Consider the following 25674-nt stretch of genomic DNA (forward strand, 5'->3'; position numbering starts at 1 on the left):
AAGCAGTTAAAAAAAAAAATTTATATATATATATATATAGTTTTTTGAGACAGAGTCTTGCTCTGTCACCCAAGCTGGACTGCTATGGCACAATCATGGCTCACAGCAGCTTAAACCTCCTAGGCTCATGATTCTTCCACCTCAGCCTCCAAAGAAGTTGAGACCACAGGTGTGTGCCACCATGCCTGGCTAAATTTTTTAGTTTATTTTTTGCAGACAGGTTCTCCTTACGTTGCCCTTGCTGGTCTCAAATGATCCTCCCACCTCAGCCTCCCGAAGTGCTGGGATTACAGGCATGAGCCACCACGCCCGACCCGTCATTCTCTTAAAAGCATCAAAAAGTTAACCAGGTAATAAGGAATAACTGAACCAAAGTCTAAGCGAGGAGAAGACAGAGCTAAGCCTAGCAGTCAGAGCTGCTTTTTCCTTTAAGGCATTGCCAATCTGTAAGTTCTTGGACGCCTGAGCTGCGCTTTTAGAAGTCTTTCAGCAGCCTCAAGAACTGCACAAAGTCAAAACCTAAGGCTAGATAATGGTGGGAATTCTCACCACAGACACCTTAAATTGGGATCCCAAAGAATTACACCTTTAAGATAAAGATGAATAGAAAGTAAACCATTTCTTGGCCAGGCATGGTGGCTCACACCTGTAATCTCAGTATTTTGGGAGGCCAAGGCGGGCATGTGATCTGATGTCAAGAGTTCAAGACCAGCCTGGCCAACATGGTGAAACCCTGTCTCTACTAAAAACACAAAATTAGCTGTGCTTGGTGGAACGTGCCTGTACTCCTAGCTATTCGGGAGGCTGAGGCAGGGGAATCCCTTGAACCCAGGAGGCAGAGATTGTAGTGAACCGAGATCGTGCCACTGCACTCCAGCCTGGGTGACAGAGAGAGACTCTGTCTCAAAAAACAACAACAAAAACAAACAAAAAAAGTAAACCAGTTCTCAAGTGGACTTGCCACCAGGTTATATTTAATCTGGATGACTTGAGGTACTTTCAGTCTTCTGAAACCTGCATACATGATTTGGTAGTATTCCCAGCCACAAGAAACATAAATCCTTTTTAGAGGTAGATATCCTCACTCTTGTCCTGTTTACTCCTGCAAATAATTCTTTTTTTTTTTTTTTTTTTTTGAGATGGAGTTTTGCTCATTGCCTAGGCTGGAGTGCAATGGTACGCGATCTTAGATCATTGCAACCTCAGCCTCCTGGGTTCAAGTGATTCTCCCAGCTCAGCCTCCCTAGTAGCTGGGATTACAGGCACCCGCCACCATGCCCGGCTAATTTTTTGTATTTTTAGTAGAGACGAGGTTTCATTATATAGGCCAGGCTGGTCTCAAACTTCTGACCTCGTGATCTGCCCGCCTCGGCCTCTGAAAGTGCTGGGATTACAGGCGTGAGCTAGCGCATACAGCCTGTGCCACCATGCCCAGCCATAATTTTTTTTTTTTTTTTTTAAGACAGAGTCTTGCTCAGTCGCCCAGGCTGGAGTGCGGTGGCGCGATCTCGGCTCACTGCAAGCTCCGCCTCCCGGGTTCACGCCATTCTCCTGCCTCAGCCTCCCGAGTAGCTGGGACTACAGGCGCATGCCACTATGCCCGGCTAGATAATTTTTCAAATACACTGTGCAGCTCACAGATAACCAGGCACAAAATGAGGTACTATGAAGGGCGCGGTGGCTCATGCTTGTAATCCCAGCACTTTCAGAGGCCAAGGTGGGCGAATCACGAGGTCAGAAGTTCAAGACCAGTCTAGCCAATATGATGAAACCCCGTCTCTATTGAAAAACACAAAAATTAGCCAGGTGTGGTGGCAGGCACCTGTAATCCAAGCTATTCAGGAGACTGAGGCAGAAGAATCGCCTGAACCTGGGAGGCGGAGGATGCAGTGAGCCGAGATGGCGCTACTGCACTCCAGCCTGGGTGACAGACAAACTATCTCAAAAAAGGAAAAAAATAAAAAGGAGATATTAGATATAGCAGTAAACAAAGACCCATGAAGACCATAACTTTAAATTCTCAAAATATCACAGCTTCAGTACAAGAAAGTGCTATTTACTTGAAAGTATGGTTTGGTGGCCAGGTGCGGTGGCTCACACCTGTAATCCCAGCACTTTCGGAGGCTAAGGCGGGTGGATCACAAAGTCAGGAGTTTGAGACCCACCCGACCAACACGGTGAAACCCTGTCTCTACCAAAAATACAAAATTAGCTGGGTGTGGTGGTGCATGCCTGTAATCCCAGTTACTCAGGAGGCTGAGGCAGGAGAATTGCTTGAACCCGGGAGACAGAAGTTGCAGTGAGCCAAGATCGCACCAATGCACTCTAGCCTGGGAAACAAGAACGAAACTCCATCTCAAAAAAAAGAAGAGAAAAAAAAGAACGTATGGTTTACGGTGGGTAAAGGTACGCTTTTTTCCAAGTGTCCAACCTTATCCAGTTTAACTGTAGCTCTGGAAGACTACAGCACTCCCTCAATCTGTTTTTAACAAAGGACTCCAGAGTAGCAGAGAAGTTTGTGTTCCTTTTTAATAGCCCATGGGCACTATTAAACCTTGTTCCTTAAGAATAGTATTTTACAAACTATCTTTAAAGCCATGCTATCTTCTATTAAACAAAATTCACACCCATTTTATACCTAAAATTCCAAAATTAAAATGCTTGAAATAAAATTGGTCCATTTCAAATCTTTTTCCCTCCCCAAATAGTATGCTCCCTGTCCCCATCCTTGAGAATCAGTGCTCCACACAGTCGTTCAGTAGCTTTTTCTGTAACATACTTACTTTGGCAATCAGTTTTTATTTGCAAACAAAAGGACATTTTCATCACACCTCAACTTAAGGTATAACATAATTAAGAATGACGTATTAGGGGAAGTGTTCACCAACTCATGATGCAACAAGGATTATAAATGAAGTAACTTGGCCTTGTTTGTTGCTTTTTCTTTTTTTAAAATTGAGACACAATTTTGCTCTTGTTGCCCAGGTGGGTGTGCAATGGTACGATCTTGGCTTACCTCAACTTCCACCTCCCAGGTTCAAGCGATTCTCCTGCCTCAGCCTTCCTAGTAGCTGGGATTACTAATAGGTATGCACCACCACACCTGGCTAATTTTCCATTTTTAGTAGAGATGGGATTTCTCCATGTTGGCCAGGTTGGTCTTGAACTCCTATCCTCAAGTAATCTGCCCGCCTTGGCCTCCCAAAGTGCTGGGATTACAGGTGTGAGCCACTGTGCCCAGCCTGTGTGCTTTTTTCCAAATGTTTCTTCATGCTTTAGTGCAAAGGCCAGCACACTTTTCTGTAAAAGGACATAGAGTAAGTATTTTCAGCTCTGTGGCCCACACTTCGGTCTTTGTAGCACCTACTCAAGTCTAGAGTTGCAGTGTGAAAGCTGCCAGACAAATGAATAGGTGCAGCAGTGTTTCAATAAAACTTTACAAAAATAAGCCAGTTTTTGTATGACCCTGCTATATTAACATACAAAACATACATAGTGAATACAGATTCACAGGAAGGCATTACCAAATTCATTTGTCATTCATCTTTTATTTCCTTAACCAAACACTTAAAGGTACAAATTCTAATAAGAAAAAGTGAGATCTTTATGTTAACAAGGAAATTGGAATAGCTAAGAATCACTACCTGGGACACTGAAGTTTGGGTCTCCATGTCTGATAAAGACTACTATAAAGAAACCTGCTCTAACATTTTAAAGTGCACAGTCTATGCTCTTTGCCCTAAGCTGTGCTAAACACTTTCTTTATGTGGATTATTTCTTGCATTTGAAAACAAAACCCAGTATGTACCTACCATTAACCTCAGTTTTACAGGTAAGGAAGCTATGGTTCAGCAAGTTTATTAACTGGCAAGGCTTACATAAGCAAATTAGTGGCAGAGAAGAAACTAAACTACAGAGCTACAAACACCCAGTCAGTCCTTTAACTACTATGCTAGCCAACCAATCCTCCATGGTAAGCAGAAGATTCACCAGGTAGGTCTGAAAGATTGGCTTAAATTCTTTTTTTTTTGTGAGACAGAGTCTTGCTCTGTTGCCAGGCTGGAGTGCAATGGCACGATCTTGGCTCACTGCAACCTCTGCCTCCTGGTTTCAGGCAATTCTCCCTGCCTCAGCCTCCCAAGTAGCTGAGATTACAGGTGCTGCCACCTGCCCGGCTAATTTTTGTATTTTAATAGAGATGGGGTTTCACCATGTTGGTCAGGCTGGTCTCGAACTCCTGACCTCAGATGATCCGCCCACCTCAGCCTTCCAAAGTGCCGGGATTACAGGTGTGTGCAACTGCACCCCACTGGCTTAAATTATTGTACTCCCTGATGGTCCTCCCCTTTGGAAGATCTTAACAAATATCACTGCCTTAGGAGTTCTGATCTTCCTTTTAACTTCTGACCCAAGGATGGACACTTACTCCTTTTTACCCCTTACGCCTAAGACTTTACCAAGAGGATAATAACTGGAATTAAAATAGAGAAAAAAAATGAACTAGCTCACCAGATATTCTGAAAACACTGGTCCTGAGAGACCCTTACAGGTTTTTGTAGGTTGATGTATTCCTTGGTCTATAATTTTCACGTGACAAAGATATTTCTCTACCTGGGAATGCCCTTAAATTCAAGCTCTGGAAATCAAGGTCTAGAGAAAAATTATTTCATTCACCAGCCTAAGATCCACCTTCTAGGCCCCCATTTTCTGTCCCAGGAATTGTCTTTTCTCTAGATTATAAACACTAAACAAACATGTGTGGTCTATTTAGAGGGGATCCCAAAACCCAGCCCTGGTGGTTTGGTCTTACCTTGTGGCCTCAGAGGGCAACCTTATCATTATACGACAGCCTAACAACAATGGGTATAGTGAGAGGGTGGGGTGAGCAGGTGTCATTTTCCTTACAGAAACCTACTCTACTTCCCAGCCAGGAGTCACTTAGTTGGAATGGGGGCTGACACTTTATAGTTAAGTGAGCACATCACACTGATCTCCAGTAAGACTTCAGTGGGGCAGCATTCCCCATTACCGGTCCAGCCTCCACAGCTTTTGATGGCCCCTACAGCTGCTCTTTCCTTATTTTGGTGTGACTTAACCACTGCAGAGTCATTCCCATTACAGCCACTGCTATGTTCCTCTTTTAGGAACAAGTGACTACCCTGAAAAAAGAAGAGATGAAACAAATCCCCTTCAAATACAAAGTAAAATCATTCTTTAATTACTAAAAAAAAAAAAAAAAAATCACCGTTGGGCTTTTTTTTTTAAAGGTCCATAAATTTTCAATGCAATGTTTAACTGGGGAAATGGTTATAGCAGCTCTCACATAAGTTATTTGAATTAATAAACATTATCACAGTATTAAGAAGGCAAGGTAAACAAATAGCTTAAGTATTTTATTTGTTTGCAACTAAGCTTGTTAACACTATATAATGAAAATGTACAAAGAATAATGTTGCAGTTTTTGGTTAGATTTAAGTCAAAGACATTCATTAATAAGGAATCTTCGAATGTGAATATTCCAGAAATTTCTCTAAGCCATCTGATCAGAACAACTGTCTCTGAATATTACCTTACTTTGGAAGGTATTGGCATACATTTGAATTAAACTCAGAATTTTTCAAAATAAGCCCTAATTAAAAAAACTATTCTATATTCAAAGTAAAACAATATTAATAGAACTTTCCTTTCCAGAAACAATAAAGGAAACAAGGCATTTTGTAAAATGTGGTCCTGAACAAGTCACAGTAAAAAATAAATGTATACTTAACTTCCACCTCCTCAAAACAGAGGCTACTTTCTGTTCCTCAGCCTTGGAAACAAGGTGAAGAACAGCCTATATGCGACTTTGGGCAGGGGGTTGCCAAAACAAAGCTGAAGCAGTTGACCATGGACACCTCAAAAGAATTTGGGAGAATCTGACCAAAGGATCCAAATTCTATGGTTTTTTTTGAGACGAAGTCTCGTTTTGTCACCCAGGCTGGAGTGCAGTGGCGTGATCTGTACTCACTGCAACCTCCACCTCCAGGGTTCAAGCGATTCTCCTGCCTCAGCCTCCCAAGCAGCTGGGATTACAGGCGCCTGCCACCAAGCCCGGCTTATTTTGTTGTATTTTTAGAAGAGACGGGGTTTCACCGTATTGGCCAGGGTGGTCTCGCACTCCTGACCTCAAGTGATCCGCATGCCTCCGACTCCCAAAGTGCTGGGATTATAGGCGTGAGCCACTGCGTCCAGCCCAAATTATATTTTTAATAACTAATACAAAGGTGAAGTGGCTCCTCCCAAGTAGCAGTGCTGCCGGGGCCTGGCCCAGGCCTAGCCCTGAGCTCACCTCTTATGCTCCCAAGCAAACCCTGATGCTCCTGCTCCAGAGTAGACCTTTTCCCTTTAGAGGTTCAGTGTCCAGGGAGCTCTATGATTGTGTGAATGAGGTGAGCGCCGACTCCATGTGAGTATTTTAAGGCTTGGAGTCAAAGTATTTTCCTAACATGCCCAGGCAGAGTCCATGTGTCAATGGCCCATCTCCAGTTTGTTCTAATTTCTCACCACGCATCTGTAGATGTAGGACCGCAGACCTTCGCTTTATCATCATAATCACATCTAATGTCCATCCTAACTTACGATTCATGTTCTGTGCCTGGAAACAGTCCCTGTATTTAACAATACCTACACATAAAAACAATCCACTGTTACAACTTATATGGTCACAAAACATTAATGATCTCCTGTAGACCAAGCAAATGTTTTTTTACCATAATTGTCGTGCACCAAATTCACAGCCAGAATCCCCAAGATAAAAAAATTTTTTTTTGCACAATACAAATAATAACTTAAAATACACATACACACATATACACACACTCTCACACGCACTTCTTACAGAACTGTGCTTGGGGAAACTCCATTTGTTGAGTGCCACTGAAGGCATATTTTGCTAAACTGCTGCTCCAGGTATTTTTGTTTGGAAAATCTATCACAGTAGGGCACAGCTGTTTATTGGATGAGCAGAAAAGAAAGATATGCTTGTGGCAACCAGAAAGTTTTACGGTCTTTCAAGTTGTATAAAATGGACCTGCAGAAACGTTTAAGTGTTCTCAGGATGCAAAGTTGGAGCTGAAATGTGATATCAAACCAGTTGCAAAAAGTGTACAGCAGCCATCTCTTGAGGTCAAACCTGGTACCCAGATATGTGACAAAGCTTCAGGACACATCTGTAAATTAGGAATAAAAAACAGAAAGGTAAGAATACTAAAAATTGGAGTGTCATGCTTTAAAAATTTTCACTAATAGTAAACCTGAGAAATAGCATGAACGATGAGTCACCACTTAAAAGATACTAAAAATCAAGAATTTAAGGAACCTGACTCAAATTCAGTTAGATATACAGCTGTTTATATTTTATGCTTTGACTATCTGGTAGTTGCAAATTATTTAGAATAAGAAATCCTGATCACACTTGATAAACTAACTTAAGGAATCAACTTTCATAAATTAACAACTGAAACTATCTTTCTGGAGAAAAGACAGGTAACAAATTGGTGCTTGAGTCAGACTACCTAGATTTTAATCCTAGCTGAACCACTAGCTATATAAGCTTGGGCAAATTATTTAACCTCTGTAAGTGCTATCTTTACCAGTAAAATGGAGCTAATAATAGTACTCCCTCATAGGGTCACTGTGAGGATTATATAAGCTTTGGTGTGGATTTAATGCGCTTAGCAGAGTGGCAGGCACATTTTATTTCACAGGGACTTTTTACTCTCAGGAGTTAAGATTCAGTGTAGAAATTCTGCTCTTGAAACAGAAAATTCAAAGAAAACGTAGCAATACTTACAGCTTGTTGGCCTTGTCCCATACCGTCGCATAATCTGATCATGTGTGAATTTCACAAAAGATTCATATTGTTCTGTGAGAAGACGGTACATACTTATCCTCAGCAACTCTCCCTCAATTTTTAAGAATCAAGTGTCAGGATGACAAATAGCTTCCCAGTATGAATTCTCCACCCTTCCTCTTAGAACCCAGAGCCTGCCCTAGCCTTGCTTTTACTCTACTGTTCCTCCCAAATCACACCCAACTCTCCACATCTTTAACTATGACTTCTACTAGGAAGTTTGAATATGTTGACAATACTGCACTCTTCCATAACACCTGCTGAGAGTTTAGTACACTATCACAACCATCTGTTTACCAGCCAGCTAGCCCAAATGGCCTACTCAATGCCTTTAGTGACAGACAAAATTATTGCAAGAGCTTGGTTTGTTTCTTTTCAGAAATGCAAATGAAAAATCCCTTCCATTGGGCAAAGTGTAGCACTCCTGTAATGCCAGCACTCTGGGAAGCTGAGGTGGAGTATTTCTTGAGGCCTGGAGCTGGAGACTCCTGGAGCTGGGCTCATAGCAAAACCTTGTCTCTATTTAAAAAATAAAGTCCTGGTCGGGCGCAGTGGCTCACGCTTGTAATCCCAGCAGTTTGGGAGGCCGAGGTGGGTGGATCACCTGAGGTTAGGAGTTCCAGACCAGCCTGACCAACATGCAGAAACCCCGTCTCCACTAAAAATACAAAAAAATTAGCTAGGCATGGTGGCGCATGTAATCCCAGCTATTCAGGAGGCTGAGGCAGGAGAATTGCTTGAACCTGGGAGGCGGAGGTTGTGATGAGCCGAGATCGCACCATTGCACTCCAGCCTGGGCAACAAGAGCGAAACTCCATCTCAAAAAACAAACAAACAAAACAACAAAGTCCTTTCATATAATGTATAAATGATGTGTTTGCAACTACCAAAGAGTAACTTCAATACCCGCAACTCAATAAACTCCCTTGCATGAAGTCCTACTCTCTTTTTCTAAGTAATTTAACTGGCGTTAATTCTTAACTGAACCCTGTTAAGGACAATGGCATAGTCTCTGCCTCGGCCTACCTGCTAGTTTGGTATTGAGGATTTGCTCATACTCCTCCCGAATTTTATCTTCATAGTCTTTTAAGAGACGCTCACATATTATTCCAACTTGTCGGAGGGTAAAGGTGGGCTGGTCCTTCTTCATCCATGAGGAACCTGGCCAAAAGAAAAAGCAAGTATGGGCCAGGTGTGGTGGTTCACACCTATAATCCCAGCACTTTGGGAGGCCAAGGCAGGCGGATCATCTGAGGTGGAGAGTTCGAGACCAGACTGACCAACGTGGAAACACCCTGTTCTCTACTAAAAATACAAAATTAGCCAGGCGTGGTGGGGCACGCCCATAATCCCAGCTACTCAGGAGGCTGANGTGGAAGCCCAGTTCTGAGTTGTTCTTCAAAGCTCAGGCTAAAATCTGTTTCTTTCGCCATTTGTTAGCCTGTAAGCCATTTAACACCCTGGAACAAATAATTTTTTGCTTAAACTAAAGGATATTTTATTTTCTCTACAAATAAAATCTAACCAAAACATCTCACTAGTCATTATTTGTAATTGTTTTGTTAACCGTAACATATCCTATTACTTTAAAATTACATTACTGAAATCTCAAGAGAATAGTGCTAGTTGTAACCACTGACAGGTTTATCATGTATGTGCAAGAGCAATTAGAAAGGGTGCAGTTCCAGAGCCAGGAACTCTGGATTAAAAAAGTAATAATTTATTAAGGTAAAAGTCACATAACATAGAAGCAATCACTTTAAAGCAAACAAGACAGTGGCATTTAGCATAATCAAAATGTTGCGCTACTACCACCACTTCTAGTTCCAGAACACTTCCATCACTACAAAAACTAAAACCCCTTACCCATCAAGCAGTATCTCATTCTCACCTAACGCTAATTCTGGCCAAACCCCAGTTTATATTTTGTAAGGAGACAATTTTTAATCAAGGTAACTTTTAACCTTTAGAACTGTTTAGAATACTTTGAGAGGAAATAGACTCTTCTGCTATTAAAGGAGACAGATTTCACCACCACTGGAGATGGTCAAACACTGGGCTGTTGAACCCCAACAGGAGGCAATATGGCAGGCAAAACTGAGTCACTACATGACCATAAAGATTGTCTCCAACCTTGAGATTCTATTTTTAGCACATCCTCTTTGACCACTTGTCAATAATGAGCAGTCCCTGTTGAACAGAACTTTTTGCAATTACGGAAATATCTTGTAATTGTATGTACAATACAACAGCCATATGTGGCTACCGAGTACCTGAAATGTGACTACTGAACTTGAGGAACAACATTTAAAAAAAAACTTTTTTTTCTTTTTTTGAGACAGAGACTCACTCTGTCACCCAGACTGGAGTACAGTGGTATGACCTCAGCTCACTGTAACCTCAGCCTCCTGAGTAGCCAGGATTACAGGTGCGAGCCACCATGCCTGGCTAATTTTTTTGTATTTTTAGTAGAGATGAGGTTTTGCCATGTTGGCCAGGCTGGTCTTGAACTCTTGCCCTCAGGAGATCCGCCTGCCTCAGCCTCCCAAAGTGCTAGGATTACAGGCATGAGCCAGCTCGCCCAGCCAAAATTTTATCTAATTTTAATTAGTTTAAAATTAAATAGCCTACATGTGGCTATTTATTACATACTGTCTACAATATTACACATTGCAGTTATATAGGAAGATAGTCTTGTATTGATTGGGTAGATGGAAGCACATCAAATCAATGTGAGGTTTCTTCCAATTTCATGACTGTATAGTTTTAAAAACATCTGTAAATATTAATATACCCACTTTAGCAAGTGTATTACATTAGAGGAGGCCAATTTTGGATTCATCATTATAAGCACCATTTACAAACTCTTACGTGGATTTTGCAGATCAAAGCGGGCTTACCTGGAGAGCTAGGTGCTGTGAGTGCTGAGGAGTGAGGTTGACTTTCCGAAGCACAAGCTTCACTCTGATTAAGAACAACTTCTAAATGTCTCCACCTCTGATAACGACTATATTCTTGTTTTATGTTCTGAAAAATTTGCTCTAACAAAAAAGAAACAAACTTGAGCTTTCACTTTATTGTCTCATTTCTTCAAACTTTCTTCAGAAGTGGGAAGAGACAAAGATCTTCTGACTAGACTTCAGATACTCCCTTTGACACGTAGGTCTCAATCTTCCCCTCTCCCCACATAAACAAGCAAAATGTTTATACTGTACAAAGCACTCCCCAGTGGCTTCAAAGACCGTATGTTCTTATTGCCACTATTTCAACAATGCATAAAAGAACAGCTACTCTGGCATAAACCAGCCAGAGTTCCCTTTACTTGTTCTCCTGTGGCAATGAACACAAGATCTGCAGTTAGCTAGATGGTTAACTAGTACAATCTACAGTAAAAGAAACCTCTGTTTACCTAACAGGGACTATTTTTTAATCTCCTTTAAATTTTACAATTTCACAAACTAGGGTATTAAGGGGTGAGTCTCATACTGCCCAAGGCCTTCTAACAAGGAAGCTCTTGTCCCGTATGGGACTTTAAAAAAGCATCTTTGGAGCCGGAAGTGGTGGCTCCAAAGCTGGGTGTAATCCCAGCTACTCTGCAGGCTGAGGCGGGAGGATCCCTTGAGCCCAGGAGACTAGCCCGAACAACACAGCAAAATCTCATCTCAACAAAAAACCACAAGGGAGCCCGGATGATTTATCTAAAAAACAAATCAAAACAAACTTTGGGAAAGAGGGCAGCAGAAACCATTATGTTTGCAGTGAGGACACTGACCAAGGAAATAACTGAGATTTAATGCCTAGAAGTGATGGCCAGGGTTTAGAAAACAATTTTCTGATCCTAAGAGGCAAGGCAGTGTGTGGGGAGATTCTAAGTCAAGGTAATCACAAAGCAAATTTGCTAACACTATTAAAGGGAGCCCAGGAAACACAAATTACTAACCACCTTGAAATACACTCCTAGAAACAACAAAGAATCTGAAAGGATGTGGTTTTCAAGTTCTTTGTTTGTACCTACTAATTAAAAAAAAATAGATAACTGTACCCATCTCAAACAACTCAAATTATTCTAGTGTATACTTTGCTATATAACCACCTTTTTTTAAAAGGAGGTATTAACAATGCCACTTTGCTTCTTACTAGCTGTGTGACTATAACCTTGAGAAGTTATTCAAGATCTTTACTTCTTCAATATAAACGTCAAATACCTACCTGATAAGGTGGTAAAAATAAAAACCAAAGATAACAATAACGTCATAACAAGTGACAGTACAGTCCAGGAACTGATATGAATTCAAGTGGTTCCACACATAGTCAAACTCCCTAACTTTCAGCCTAAATACTGGAACAATGTAGGAGATGCTTTAAGAGTGCTATGGGCCGGCTGGGTATGGTGGCTCGCGCCTGTAATCCCAGCACTTTGGGAGGCTGAGGCAGGCAGATTACGAGGTCATGAGATCGACACTATCTTGGCTAACATGGTGAAACACTGTCTCTACTAAAAATACAAAAAATTAGCCGGGTGTGGTGGCGGGCGCCTGTAGTCCCAGCTACTCCGGAAGCTGAGGCAGAAAAATTACTTGGGAGGCGGAGGCTGCATTGAGCCAAGTTTGCGCCATTGCACTCCAGCCTGGGAAACACAAGGAGACTGTCTCAAAAAACAAACAAACAAACAAACAAAAAGAGTGCCATGGGCCAGGCACAGTGGCTCAAGCCTGCAGTCCAGCACTTTAGAAGGCCTAGATGGGAGGATCACTTGAGGCCAGCCTGGGCAACATAACGAGACCCAGTATCAAAAAAAAAAAAAGAAAAAGAAAAAAGGGCTGCGCATGGTGGCTCACGCCTGTAATCCCAGCACTTTGGGAGGCCGAGGCAGGCGGATCACCTAAGATCAGGAGTTAGAGACCAGCCTGGCCAACATGACAAAACCGTCTCTACTAAAAACACAAAAATTAGCTGGGCATGGTGGCGTGCACCTGTAATCCCAGCTACTTGGGAGGCTGAGGCAGGAGAATTGCTTCAACCCGGGAGGCGGAGGTTGCAGCGAGCTGAGATCATGCCATTGGACTCCAGTCTGGATGACAGAGTAAGACTCTGCCTCAAAAAAAAAAAGGAAGAGGAAGACAGTGCTATGAAGTTCATATTTTAGATCCCTGAATTTGTTAAGTTTTCACTTCATTTTATTTTTTGAGAGTCTTACTCTGTTGTCCAGGCTATAGTGCAAATAGCACAATCTCAGCTCACTGCAACCTCTACCTCCCAGGTTCAAGTGATTCTCCTGCCTCAGCCTCCAGAGTAGTTGAGATTACAGGCACCCGCCACCACACCCAGCTAAATTTTTGTATTTTTAGTAGAGACAGGGTTTCGCCATGTTGGCTAGACTGGTCTCAAACTCCTGATCTCAGCTGATCTACCCGCCTCAGCCTCCCAAAGTGCTGGGAATACAGGCGAGAGCCACCGCTGCCCCACTTTATTTTAAAATGTCTTATTCCTCAAGCCAGAGCCACTACAAGGATAAGAACTGGAAATACTTGAAACGAGAAAGGACAAGTAAGAGGACAATGCTCAGAAGAACAGAAGGTCTTTGATAAACCTCTGCCTCCTGTATGGCAATGTTAACAAATGGAAAGATACTATTTTGAGGGTCGTAGGACTAAGAAGTCCAGAAATCTAAACACAGTATCTATGGGAGAAAAATAAGTAGACATGATTTTCTTCTGAGGAAGGCCATTTTATATAAACACAAAATTTTTTTAAAAACAAATTTCATTTTAACAGTGGATAATTTTAATCCTTGCCTCCATTACTTGAGATTGTGCTGCCAGATTCTTTCAGGTCTAAGCCCATCCTCCACACTCTACAGTGTTCCTACCTGGTACAAACCAAAAATCAAACTCTTGAACATGGCAGTCAACCCTTTCCAAGATCTGGCCTCAATCTATTTTCCTGGTTCCATCTGGATTCCACTACAATTCATTTACATTATTCTTTCCTTAAATTGTGGGTTTTTTGGACTTTGCTGTCACAGTTTCCCTGTGCTCAAAATGGGCCTATTGCTCAAACTTTATCAAGACTCAGCTAGCCGGGTGCAGTGGCTCACGCCTGTAATCCCAGCACTTTGGGAGCCCGAGGTGGGCAGATCACTTGAGGTCAGGAGTTCGAGACCAGCTTGGCCAACATAGTGAAACCCTGTCTCGACTAAAAATACAAAAATTAGCAGGCCAGGTGCGATGGCTCATGCCTGTAACACCAGGACTTTGGGAGGCTGAGGCGGGCGGATCACCTGAGGTCAGGTGTTTGAGACCAGCCTGACCAATATGATGAAACCCCATTTCTATTAAAAATACAAAAATTAGCTGGGCGTGGTGGTATGCGCCTCTAATCCCAGTGATTTGGGAGGCTGAGGCAGGAGAATCGCTTGAACCTGGGAGGTGGAGGTTGCAGTGAGCTGAGATCACACTACTGCACTCCAGGCTGGGAAACAAGAATGAAATGCCATCTCAAAAAAAAATTAGCCGAGCGTGGTGACACATGCCTGTAATCCTAGCTACTGGGGAGGCTGAGGCAGGTGAATCGCTTGAACACGGGCGACGGGGGTGGCAGTGAACCGAGATTGCACCACTACACTCCAGCCTGGGTAACAGAGCCTCAGCAACAGTGACACTGTCTCAAAAAAAAAAAAAAAAAAAAGACTCAGCTAAAATGCTACTGTGGTCAGCAACCCCTTCTTCCATGCCTGGAATCCACCTACCACTCAATAAAAATTTAAGTAATAAAAGCCTTAGTTTTACAGAACCTTTCCACAAAAAGTACCATACAGATTGAGCATCCCTCATCCAAAATGCCTGAGACAGAAGTTTTGGATTGAGGAATAGTTCCATTATACTTAGCAATTGAACATCCCTTACCCCAAATCAGAAAAACTCCAATGAATAAGTATTTCCTTTGAGTGTAATATTGACACTCAGTTTTTGGAACAGTTCAGACTTCGCAGCATTTTGGATTCCAGAAAAATTACCCAACTAATTTTTTAGTTGTTTTTTTTTTTTTGAGATGGAGTTTTGCTCTTGTTGCCCAGGCTGGAGTGCAATGGCGCGATCTCGGCTCACCGTAATCTCCGCCTCCCAGGTTCAAACGAGTCTCCTGCCTCAACCTCCCAAGTAGCTGGGATTACAGGCATGCACCACCACTCCCGGTTAATTCTGTATTTTTAGTAGAGACGGGATTTCTCCATGTTGGTCAGGGTGGTCTCAGACTTCCGACCTCAGGTAATCCGCCTGCCTCTGCCTCCCAAAGTGCTGGGATTACAGAAGTGAGCCACTGCGCCCGGCCTTAGAATTCTTTTGTGGAAACAAGGTCTCATTATGTTGCATAGACTTGTCTCGAACTCCTGGGCTCAAGCAATCCGCCTGCCTCAGCCTCCCAAAGTGCAGGGATTGCAAGTATGAGCCACCACACCTTGCCCACATTTTTTTTTTTTTTTTTTTTTTTTGAGATGGAGTTTTGCTCTTGTTGCCCAAGGCTGGAGCGCACTGGTGTGATCTCCGGCTCACAGCAACCTCTGCCTCCCGGGTTCAAACGATTCTCCTGCCCCAGCTTCCCTAGTAGCTGGATTACAGGCCCACGCCACCACTCCCCCCACAACAAAAAACACTTTTTTAAAGATGGAGTCTCGCTCTGTCGCCAGGCTGGAGTGCAGTGGCACGACCTTGGGTCAATGCAACCTCCGCCTCCTGAGTTTGAGTGATCTCTTGCCTCAGCCTCCTGAGTAGCTGGGACTACCGGCGCCTGCCACCACGACCAACTATTTTTAGTAGAAACGGGGTTTCACCATGTTGGCCAGGATGGTCTCGGTATCTTGATCTTGTGGTCCACCCGCCATGGCCTCCCAAAGTGCTGGGATTACAGGCGTAAGCCACCTCGCCTGGCCCAAAAATCACTTATGAAGCAGCTACTGTAATGTGAACTACAACCGAATTAGTCTAGAGGGTAGTATTGAAAAAATAAAACATTTACATTAAACCCATCACTTTATACTTTTCAAAATATTTTTTGCAACTATCTTGAGGGTTCTTCAACAAAAGATAGGGCAAATATTAACTCCATTTTGCAGAAGTGAGACCCAAAAAGATTATGGACTATCTTTAGGTATCTGCAGGAGCCAAGGAAGAACAAAACATCACTGCAAGTGGCCATCTGTGGCGCCTGTCTTTGAGGGTTCTTTAAAATGGACTTTAGCAAACATTATCTCATTCTGTACATAAGGTTATACAACAATGAATGGCCAGGGAATTTAAAGTAAAACAGCGTTTTTATGGGCAGGTTAGTCAGGTAATGGATAAGAGACGAAGTAATTACTCTTTTGGGATTAGCAAACAGAAGGGAAAAACATGATAAGGGCACGGAGCGGTGGGTCTAGAGGAAAGAGCAGAGGCACAGTTTGAAAAAAATGCGTAAGAGACTGACTAGGTAAGATATGGTCACAGTTCATAAGTACTTTGAATTCTAGGATAAAAAAGTGAACTCTAGTTAAGGATATGAAGTCCGGGAGAGCTTTAGCGGGGTGTAGGTATCTTGGTGTGAGGCAGAAGCCTGCAATTTGCATTGCGGATCGATATGCAGAGGAAGGAGGAAATGACACCTGAAGGCACTGCTACTTAAAAGGGGTGAAGAAAGGATGATTTTACGGTGAGCCTAAGGTTTTGGTTAAGCTTGAGGAATAGAAAAAGACACAAAGAAACGACTTGCCCTAATCCATTATTCAGACGTCCTCCTCATTTCCGGAAGTCCTTTAAAATCGCAGAATATTAATGCTGAAGCACCCTCCCCTCTACTCCTGCGCTATGAGGTGTCTACTGTAATGCCAGTCCTTCCTTTTCCTTGGACAAAGTGGAATGCCTTAATGGAGAGTCCCTGTTAAGGACAGTTACATTCTTAGTTCTGTAGAACCTCCGTACGTCGTAGGATTCTCAAATTCTAGCTAATGATCTACCGATTTCAAGCCATATATGGTGCAAGGCAATAGCCACATAATAAAAGAACGTGGCCAGTCTCTTAGAAATGATCAGGTTGAAATCGGATTCCGTGACTCTTCCGGCGGCCTCTGGGTCCCTAAAGACTTCTGGAAATCATGTCTCCCTACAAGCTACACAGTACAGGGCTAAACAGCACGCACTCGCGCCCCTTCCCGGTAACCCACCCCAACCCACCCCCGCCCTCCAGGCCAGGTTCGTGAGCAGAATCCAATTCTCCATGGCCCACTGGATCTGCAGGATGGCTCGGTGTAGACCCGGCCAACGGAGGCAGGAGGGGCTTCAGCGACAGGGAGGGCCCTAAGCGGCAAGAGGTATTCCCATCTTCCTCTTTGGTGTCCACCCCTCCAGGCTCTCCTGCTCCAGGAAAACCGAAAACCGACCCTGTGGCCCCACAACCCCTCCCGGATGCCTCCCATCCCCGGAAGGAACCAGGCCCAGCGGCATCCCAGTTCCCTTTTCTTAAGGCAAAGAAGGGGTCCCTGGGTAAACTGGCCTGGTATTCCCAACCCTCCCCCAACGTCCCCAAAAAAATGCCTGGGCCTGGCTTCCTGCCAAGCCCGCAGCAGCGCAGGTTACCCGGTGTTGGAAGGCGCCGCTCGCTGCCGGGCGGGGCGGGCTGCTGCAGACTCTGCGGTAGGGTCTGCGTCTGAAACGGTGGCGGCGGCGGCTCGGCGTCCGGGGGCCTGAGGCCCGGAGTGGGGCCGGGCAGAGGGGCGCAGCGCCGCCGCTTCGGGGAGCCGGGGCTCAGCAGCGCCGCCTCGAACTCCATGGGCCGCTTCAGCGTCGCCCCGCATGCCATGCTGCTGAGGGGCCAGGAACCGGGAGCGGACGCGGCGGTAACTGCGGCCCAACCTCCGGCTCCTCAGCGGGGCTCGCCAGCCAAGCCGGCTCCAATGGCGCCTCCAGCACCCGGCAGCGGCCCTGGCCCCGCCTTCTGTGACGTCACGGGCACACGCCATCGCTCGACAGAGGGGGGCAGGCCGGAAGAAGGTGGCTCTGCGAGGCCGGTCAGCGCCGGCCCGGCCCGGCGCACCCCCTGCTGAAGAAATGGAATGGTCTGGGCGGAGAGCGTGGTCACCAAGCAACACCGGGAAGGCCCCCACCCCACCCCGCCCCTCCCAGGGTCCCATCCCCCCCGCTTTGGGGCTGTAGCGCCCGGGTGGCCCCTAAGGTTTTCGCACCTGCGCTGCGCGGGCGTGGGGGAGGGGAGAGCTTGAAGGGGTCTGGTGAGGGGCCATGGGGTCTGGTGACTCCAAAACAACGTTCTAGGCCGCTCTTGTCCCCATGATAAAAGGGTGATTGTTAAAGGTCATCAAGGGCATTCCGCTGAGTCCTGGGAAGTCTGCACTTAAACAGAAGCGAGTATTGGAGGATGGGCTTTAGCAAGTCCATGAACCCCATGAAATTATTTGCAGATTTGTGGGGTGGGAGCGAGGGTGGGGTGTTTGTGGGAGTATTTTGAGATAGCTGACCCATACCTTAAGCACCTCATCAAAGGGATATGTTACTTTAAAAAGTTGAGAATACACAAAAAGCACCCACTGGCTTAAACCGTGTAAGAATGGCTTCAGAGTGTTAAGAACTTCAGCTGGTAGCTGATTTGCCATTCTTCCCATTTGACTTGGCAGCTCAGGTTCTTCCTCGTCTTTCTGAATTCTTTACAGCAATACCAGCTGTAAAGTGCTTTTGATATTCTGGAAAAATAGATAACAGGAGGGTTCTGCTTTCTGAAACTCTACGCGTCTGTATTTTTCTGGGGAGCAGCTCAGATATTTTCAACAGATCATCAAAGGAATCTGTGATCCAAAGAAAGGATGAAGCCTTTCTGTAACTTCTTGTATTTACTGAATAATGACCATGACACCTGGGATTTGTCTTCAACATATCTCCAGGATTTTTCAGGACAGTCCGAATTTCAGATATTCACTTCTATTAGCCCATATGCTACATCAATGTGCCACAATATTTGAGTTGGAGAATATGGGCATACTACCCCCGTCACCACCATTCATTGTTCTTTTTCCATTGCTTTCCTCTGGATCCTCTTCAGTTACTACAAATTCTTTTTTTTGTTTGTTTTTTTTCCCTGCTCCTTGTGAACAGGGCTACCCCATAGGCAGTGTGCCCGGAGTAACCTCTACACATTCTTTAAATATCATAACATGGGACATGTATTTTTGCATTTATCTTTGTAAAATTGCAGAAATAATTCTAAAATCAGCATACCACATGTTAATTTTATCTCCTCTCTTGTCCACAAGAGCATAAAGGGACTTTACAATAGGCTAGAAAACTAGAAATAGAATATTAGGGCCAGAGAAAAAGGAGATCACAATTATCATGGTTTTAAACAAGACTGTAACTGAATTTGAAATGTAGTCCTTGGCTGGGTGCGGTGGCTCACGCCTGTAATCTCAGCACTTTGGAGGCTGAGGCGGGTGGATCACTTGAAGATAGGAGTTCGAGACCAGTCTTGACAACATGGTAAAACCCTGTCTCTGTCTCTACTAAAAATACAAAAACTAGGCAGGCGTGGTGGTGCACACTTGTAATCTCAGCCACTGGGGAGTTTGAGATGGGAAAATTGCTTGGACTTGCCACCTTGAGATCGTGCCACTGCGCTCCAGCCTGGGAGACAGAGTGAGACCCTGTCTCGAAAAAAAAAGAGAGAGAGAGGGAGGGAGAGAAAGAGAGAAAGAGAGAGAAAGAGAGAGGGAGGGAGGGAGACAGAGGAAGGGAGGGAGAGAGGGAGGGAGGGAGGAAGGAAGGAAGGAAGAATGTGGTTGTGAGCTTCCTGGATGCTAGGGTAAAAATGAAAACACAGTACATGTTGAATTTATTTTGTCATCTGAAAGGAATGAATTAATCATAGGAGACATCACAGATTTTTTTTTCCTGTATAACCAAATTCTAAAGGTAGTTTCTCATGTGATTTTATTAGGAAACAGTGAATGATTTAATAAAGCAATCAGGAAGATTTTAACAACAAATGCTAAAGCAAAATTGACATGGATACTTTTTGTTATGTCTAATGAAAGCCAAGGACATAAAAAGCAACCTAGTGATGGTTTGTTTGTTTGTTTGTTTTGAGACTGAGTTTTGCTCTGTCATCCAGGCTGAAGTGCGGTGGTGTAATCTCAGCTGACTGCAACCTCTGCCTCCCGGGTTCAAGCAATTCTCCTGCCTCAGCCTCCCCAGTAGCTGGGAATACAGGCGCGTGCCACCATGCCCGGTTAATTTTTGTATTTTTACTAGAGACAGGTTTCTCAAACTCCTAATCTCAAACTCCTGACCTCAAGTGATCCCTGCCTTTGCCTCCCAAAGTGCTGGGATTACAGGCGTGAGCCACTGCGTCCAGCATAGTGATGGTTATTTTTTAAGGGGCTTGCCTAATGTGGGCCAAGTAAATTGCCTTCTTATGGTGTAAACAGGTCCAAAGTGAGAGCTTAGAAGGTTTGAAAAGTATGCCCCCTTGGGTAGTCATTCTAAATAGCACTTTTTTTTTCTCTTTTACAGACAGGGCCTTACTCTGTCATCCAGGCTGGAGTGTAGTGATGCAATCATAGCTCACTGCAGCCCCGAAAACTCCTGGGCTTAGCCTCCCAAGTAGTTAGGACTACAGTGTGCAGCACCACACCTGGCTTTTTTTTTTTTTTTTTTTTGAGACGAAATTTTGCTCTTGTTGCCCAGGCTGGAGTGCAATGGTGCAATGTTGGCTCACTGCAACCTCTGCCTCCCAGGTTCAAGCAATTCTCCTGCCTCAGCCTCCTGAGTAGCTGGGATTACAGGCATGTGCCACCACGCCTGGCTAATTTTGTATTTTAGTAGAGATGGGGTTTCTCCATGTTGGTCAGGCTGGTCTCGAACTCCTGACCTCAGGTGATCTGCCTGCCTCAGCCTCCCAAAGTGCTGGGATTACAGGTGTGAGCCACTGTGCCCGGCCCTACCTGGCTAATTTTTAAACTTAAATTTAAATTTGCTAAATTTGTTTTAGAGACAGAGGTCTCACTATATTGCCCATGCTGGTCTCAACCTCCTGGCCTCCTAGGATTACAGGCATGAACCACCTCAATCAAGACTTCTATAAGCTAGGGATTTTTTTTTTTTTTGTGGTTTTGTTTTGTTTTTTTTGAGACGGAGTCTCGCTCTGTCACCCAGGCCAGAGTGCAATGGCGTGATCTCGTCTGACTGCAATCTCCCATTCTCCTGCCTCGGTCTCCCGAGTAGCTGGGATTACAGGCACGTGCCACCACGCCTGGCTAATTTGTTGTTTTTGTATTTTTAGTAGAGGAGGGGTTTCACCATGTTAGCCAGGGTGGTCTCAATCTCCTGACCTCATAATCCACCTCCTTGGCCTCCCAAAGTGCTAGGATTACAGGTGTGAGCCACCACATCCGGCTAAGCTAGGCTGTTACGAAATGCTTTGATTGTCACTGTCTTCTCTGAGATTCTTTAAAACTTTTGAGTATGGACTGGGCATGGTGGCTCATGCCTGTAATCCCAGCATTTTGGGAGCCCAAGGCAGGCCAATCACGTGAGGTCAGGAGATTGAAACCATCCTGGCCAACAAGGTGAAACCCCATCTCTACTAAAAATACAAAAATCAGCTGGGTGTGGTGGCACACACCTGTAGTCCCAGCTACTCAGGAGGCTGAGGTAGGAGAATGGCTTGACCCTAGGAGGCAGAGGTTGCAGTGAGCTGAGATCGCGCCACTGCACTCCAGCCTGGGCAACAGAGCAAGACTCCATCTCCAAATAAATAAATAAATAAATAAATAAGGAAGTTATAATTTGTGTATCTGACTATGCTTCCAAACTATAAATTCCTCGAGAATAATAGCCAGGTCTCATTCATCTGGGTTTTTCCACCCCCAATACAGTGTTTGAATACAGTAGGGATAGGTTCAGAATAAATATTGGTCAAATGAAGAAATGGGGCTGGGCATGGTGGCTCACACCTGTAATCCCAGCACTTTAGGAGATCGAGGCAGGTGACTCACGAGGCCAGGAGTTCAAGACCATCCTGGCTAACATGGTGAAAACCTGTCTCTACTACAAATACAAAAATTAGCAGGCCTGGTGGCGCACGCATGTAATTCCAGCTACTCGGGAGGCTGAAGCATGAGAATCGCTTGAATCCAGGATGTGGAGGTTGTAGTGAGCCAAGATTACACTGCTGCACTCCAGCTTGGGTGACAGAGCAAGGCTCTGTCTCAAAAAAAGAAAAAGGAAAGAAAGAAATGGCAATTATCTCAAGGTTGGTCTCTCTCTGAAAGCTGCGAGTCCACATTGCTGAGTGTGGGTGGATTCAGAAACCAAACAAGTAGATTGTATATCCTATTATATGCTGCCGATGACAAAGGCCTAACCATAGAGATGTTCTTCAGGGAGCCCTGAAATAGCCACTAAGTTTAGTGTCTCATTATGAGATCACCACAGTCCATTTTTGCTTTGCTCTGCATATCCAGGCCCTTGGCCAGTATACACATACACACACATTATTGAGTATCTTCAGTGTGCTAGGCTTTATACTAACTTAGGATCATGGTTGAGGATACCATGGTATGAAAAGAGGCTCCTTACCCCTTCACAGGGGTCCCAACTGTTAGAAATGACAGATGTTAATGAAATAATCACAACAAATATGTAACTGCAAACTATGAAAAGTACTATGAAGGAAAAAGACAGGATGTGATTAAAGTCAGGAGTCCTAGCCTGTCCTAGAGGGCGATGAAAACTTCTCTGAAGAAATGACATTTGAGCTAAAAGCTGATGAATCAGTCGGAGTTAATTAAACAACGAAAGGATGGAGATAGCAGAGGGGACAGCACATATGAAGGCCTGTGATAGAAGAGAACATAGTGTGAGGAATCCAAATACGTCTCCAGTGACTATGGTCCAGAGTATGAATCTGGAGTCAGGGAGAAAAAACTAGTGAGGAAAGCAAAGGAAGGAATTTAAATATGATCAGAAATTACATTTGAAGTTCATGGCTGCCCTGTGGAAAACAGTTTGAAGGAGAGCAGGGATGGATGAAGGAAATCAATAAAGAGGTTACTGTATCTGTCCAGATGCACGTCTTGCAGTATTCCTTTTGTAATATTACAGGTACCTCCCACCTCCAAGCACACACAAATTCTTTCATATCCTCACAGAGGAGAGGGGGTGTTTTTATGCTGGTTTACCTTGTAAAGCCTAGCAAGAGATCTGAGGCTCTGCCTATTTACTGGTGCCAGGGAACAGTGTTGTTTGGATTGAAGGAATGAAAGATACCATCTTCCAAAATCTTCTAGGATTCTTTGTTCAAAGTTTCCAAAGGAATTGTCTGTATTTATGTTCTCCTTTTTTGTGCCGCCTACTCACTACTCATTAACCCATGTCTATCTGACCTGTGCCCTTCCCATTCCACTAAAACAAGAAAGGTCACCAGTAACCTCCACCTCCACACTATGAGGAAAGTAGACGGAAATGAACAAAGTTTAGGAGATGAAATCAACAGACCTTGGTGAGGCTTAGATACGGAGGTGAGGGAGATGGACTAGGCTACTAGCTTTCCCAGCACCGTATTCTGAGAAAGTTTTCGTTGGAAAATGATCAGACTGAGGAGGAAAATGAGTTTTGTTTTGGACATGTTGTGTTAGAGGTTCCTTTAAAGCCTCACTTGGGCATCCAGTGGAGGTATTTGTATGTAAATATGCGGGTCTGGAATTCCAGAAAGATCTGAATTGGAGAAAAAAATTCAGGTGAGTAATTGGTGGAAAAATGGTTACTGAAGTTGTAGGGGCAGGTGGGATCGTTAAAGGTAGGAGTTCTTAGCTTTTCCTTGTGTGTCATACACCCCTTATCTGAATGTTTTTAAGTGCATAAAATAAAATACATATGATTGCAGAGGAACACAGCTATAATACAATATATGTGTCTATATATTCATTTATATATTTTATGCTTATATAATTATATATTTATGTATTAATATATGTTATATATAACAAATTTCAGATAGTCCATTAATATCCATTGCAGGCCGAGTTCAGTGACTCATGCCTGTAATCCCAGCAGTTTGGGAGGCCGAGGTGGGCAGATCACCTGAGGTCAGGAGTTTGAGATCAACCTGGCCAACATGGTGAAACCCTGTCTCTACTAAAAATACAAAAATTAGCCGGGTGTGGTGGCGCATGCCTGTAATCCCAGCTACTACAGAGGCTGAGGCAGGAGAATCGCTTGAACCCAGGAGGCAGAGGTTGCAGTGAGCTGAGATCGCGCCACTGTACTGCAGCCTGGGTGACAGAGCGAGACTCTGTCTCAAACAAACAAACAAACAAAAATCCATCGGAAATCTATTGTATACTGATAGACTATGGAAATACATATATTTCTCATTGGATATTGATAGACTATCTGGAGATACACAATAAAAAGGTTAAAAAAATTGAAATGGAAGAGACATCTGGGCACCCACCGTAACCTCAAACTCCTGGGCTCAAGTGATCCACCAGCCTTGACCTCCCGAAGCACTGGGATTACAGGTGTTAGCCACTTACGTGGTCAACACATGTTTTAAAAAGCAAGTTTAGGGCCAGGCACGGTGGCTCACGCCTGTAATCCCAGCACTTTGGGAGGCTGAGGCAGGTGGATCACGAGGTCCGGAGTTCGAGACCATCCTGGCCAACATGGTGAAACCTCATCTCTACTAAAAATACAAACAATTAGCTGGGTGTGTTGGCGCATGCCTGTAATCCCAGCTACTCGGGAGGCTGAGGCACGAGAATCGCTTGAACCCGTAGGCAGAGGTTGCAGTGAGTTGACATCGCACCTCTGCACTCCAGCCTGGCAACAGAGAGAGACTCTGTCTCAAAAAAAAAAAAAAAAAAAAAAAAGTCAAGTTTAGGCCGGGCATTGTGGTTCACACCTGTAATCCTATTACTTTGGGAGGCCAAGGCAGGCGGATCACTTGAGGCCAGGAGTTCGAGACCAGCCTGGCCAACATGGCAGAAAATCTGTCTTTACTAAAAATACAAAAATTAGCTGGGTGTAATTCCAACTACTCAGGAGACTGAGGCATGAGAATCACTTGACCTGGGTGGGAGTCAGAGGTTTCAGTGAGCCATGATTGCCCCATTGCACCCCATCATGGGTGACAGAGCAAGACTCCATCTCAAAAAAAAAAAAAAAGCAAGTTTACAAAACACATGCTCTGATCATAATTTAATAAAACTAGAAATACGTAGCGAAAAGGTGACAAAAAAACCTTTGAATGCCTGTAAATTAATAAACATACTCCTAGATAACATTGAGATCAAAGATGAAATAAAAACTGAAGTTGTAAACTATCTAGAAAGCAATGAAAAACAGAACACTTCAGATTGAAACCTATAGGACAAAACAAAACTATATTCAATTAGAATGTTATCGCTTTAATGCCTTTATTATTAAAAATGAAACATTAGGCCAGGCACGGTGGCTCACGCCTGTATTCCTAGCACTTTGGGAGGCTGAGGCAGGAAGATCACTTGAGCTCAGAAATTCAAGACCAGCCTGGGCGAAATGGTGAGACCCCATCTGTACAAAAGCTACAAAAATTAGCTGGGCATGGTGGCATACACCTGTAGTCTTAGCTACTTGGAAAGCTGAGGTGGGAAGATCACCTGCAGGAGGCAGAGGCTGCAGTGAGCTGAGATCACGTGACTGGACTACAGCCTGGGTGACAGAGTGAGGCCGTGTCTCAAAAAAAAAAGAATAGAAAAGAAAAAA

The 25674-nt window shown here is 44.1% G+C and overlaps 1 protein-coding gene across 1 annotated transcript; it reads right to left on the minus strand.

The window, feature by feature from the left end:
* Positions 1-5372: 5372 nt before the first annotated feature.
* On the minus strand, positions 5373-17878 carry AKIRIN1 (akirin 1). The gene is made up of 5 exons (XM_017856177.1): positions 17500-17878; positions 10792-10932; positions 8918-9052; positions 7832-7903; positions 5373-7208 (listed from the first exon to the last, which is right to left on the minus strand). The coding sequence occupies exons 1-5, from the start codon at positions 17720-17722 to the stop codon at positions 7198-7200; spliced, it is 582 nt and encodes a 193-aa protein (XP_017711666.1). The 5' UTR covers positions 17723-17878; the 3' UTR covers positions 5373-7197.
* Positions 17879-25674: the final 7796 nt, after the last annotated feature.

This window comes from Rhinopithecus bieti, unplaced genomic scaffold (assembly GCF_001698545.2).
Source record: "Rhinopithecus bieti isolate Rb0 unplaced genomic scaffold, ASM169854v2 scaffold_41644, whole genome shotgun sequence".
Taxonomy (NCBI): Eukaryota; Metazoa; Chordata; class Mammalia; order Primates; family Cercopithecidae; genus Rhinopithecus; species Rhinopithecus bieti.

What these genes read in the sequence shown, in the direction of transcription:
- AKIRIN1 (XM_017856177.1), bottom strand. Translation starts at nt 17,722, where the DNA reads ATGGCATGCGGGGCGACGCTGAAGCGGCCCATGGAGTTCGAGGCGGCG. An exon ending in GCGGCGCCTTCCAACACCGG is followed by an intron (nt 10,933 to 17,499) that starts GTAACCTGCGCT and finishes CTTTTTTGTTAG; the next exon opens with AGCAAATTTTTCAGAACATA. An exon ending in CACAGCACCTAGCTCTCCAG is followed by an intron (nt 9,053 to 10,791) that starts GTAAGCCCGCTT and finishes TCTTTTGGCCAG; the next exon opens with GTTCCTCATGGATGAAGAAG.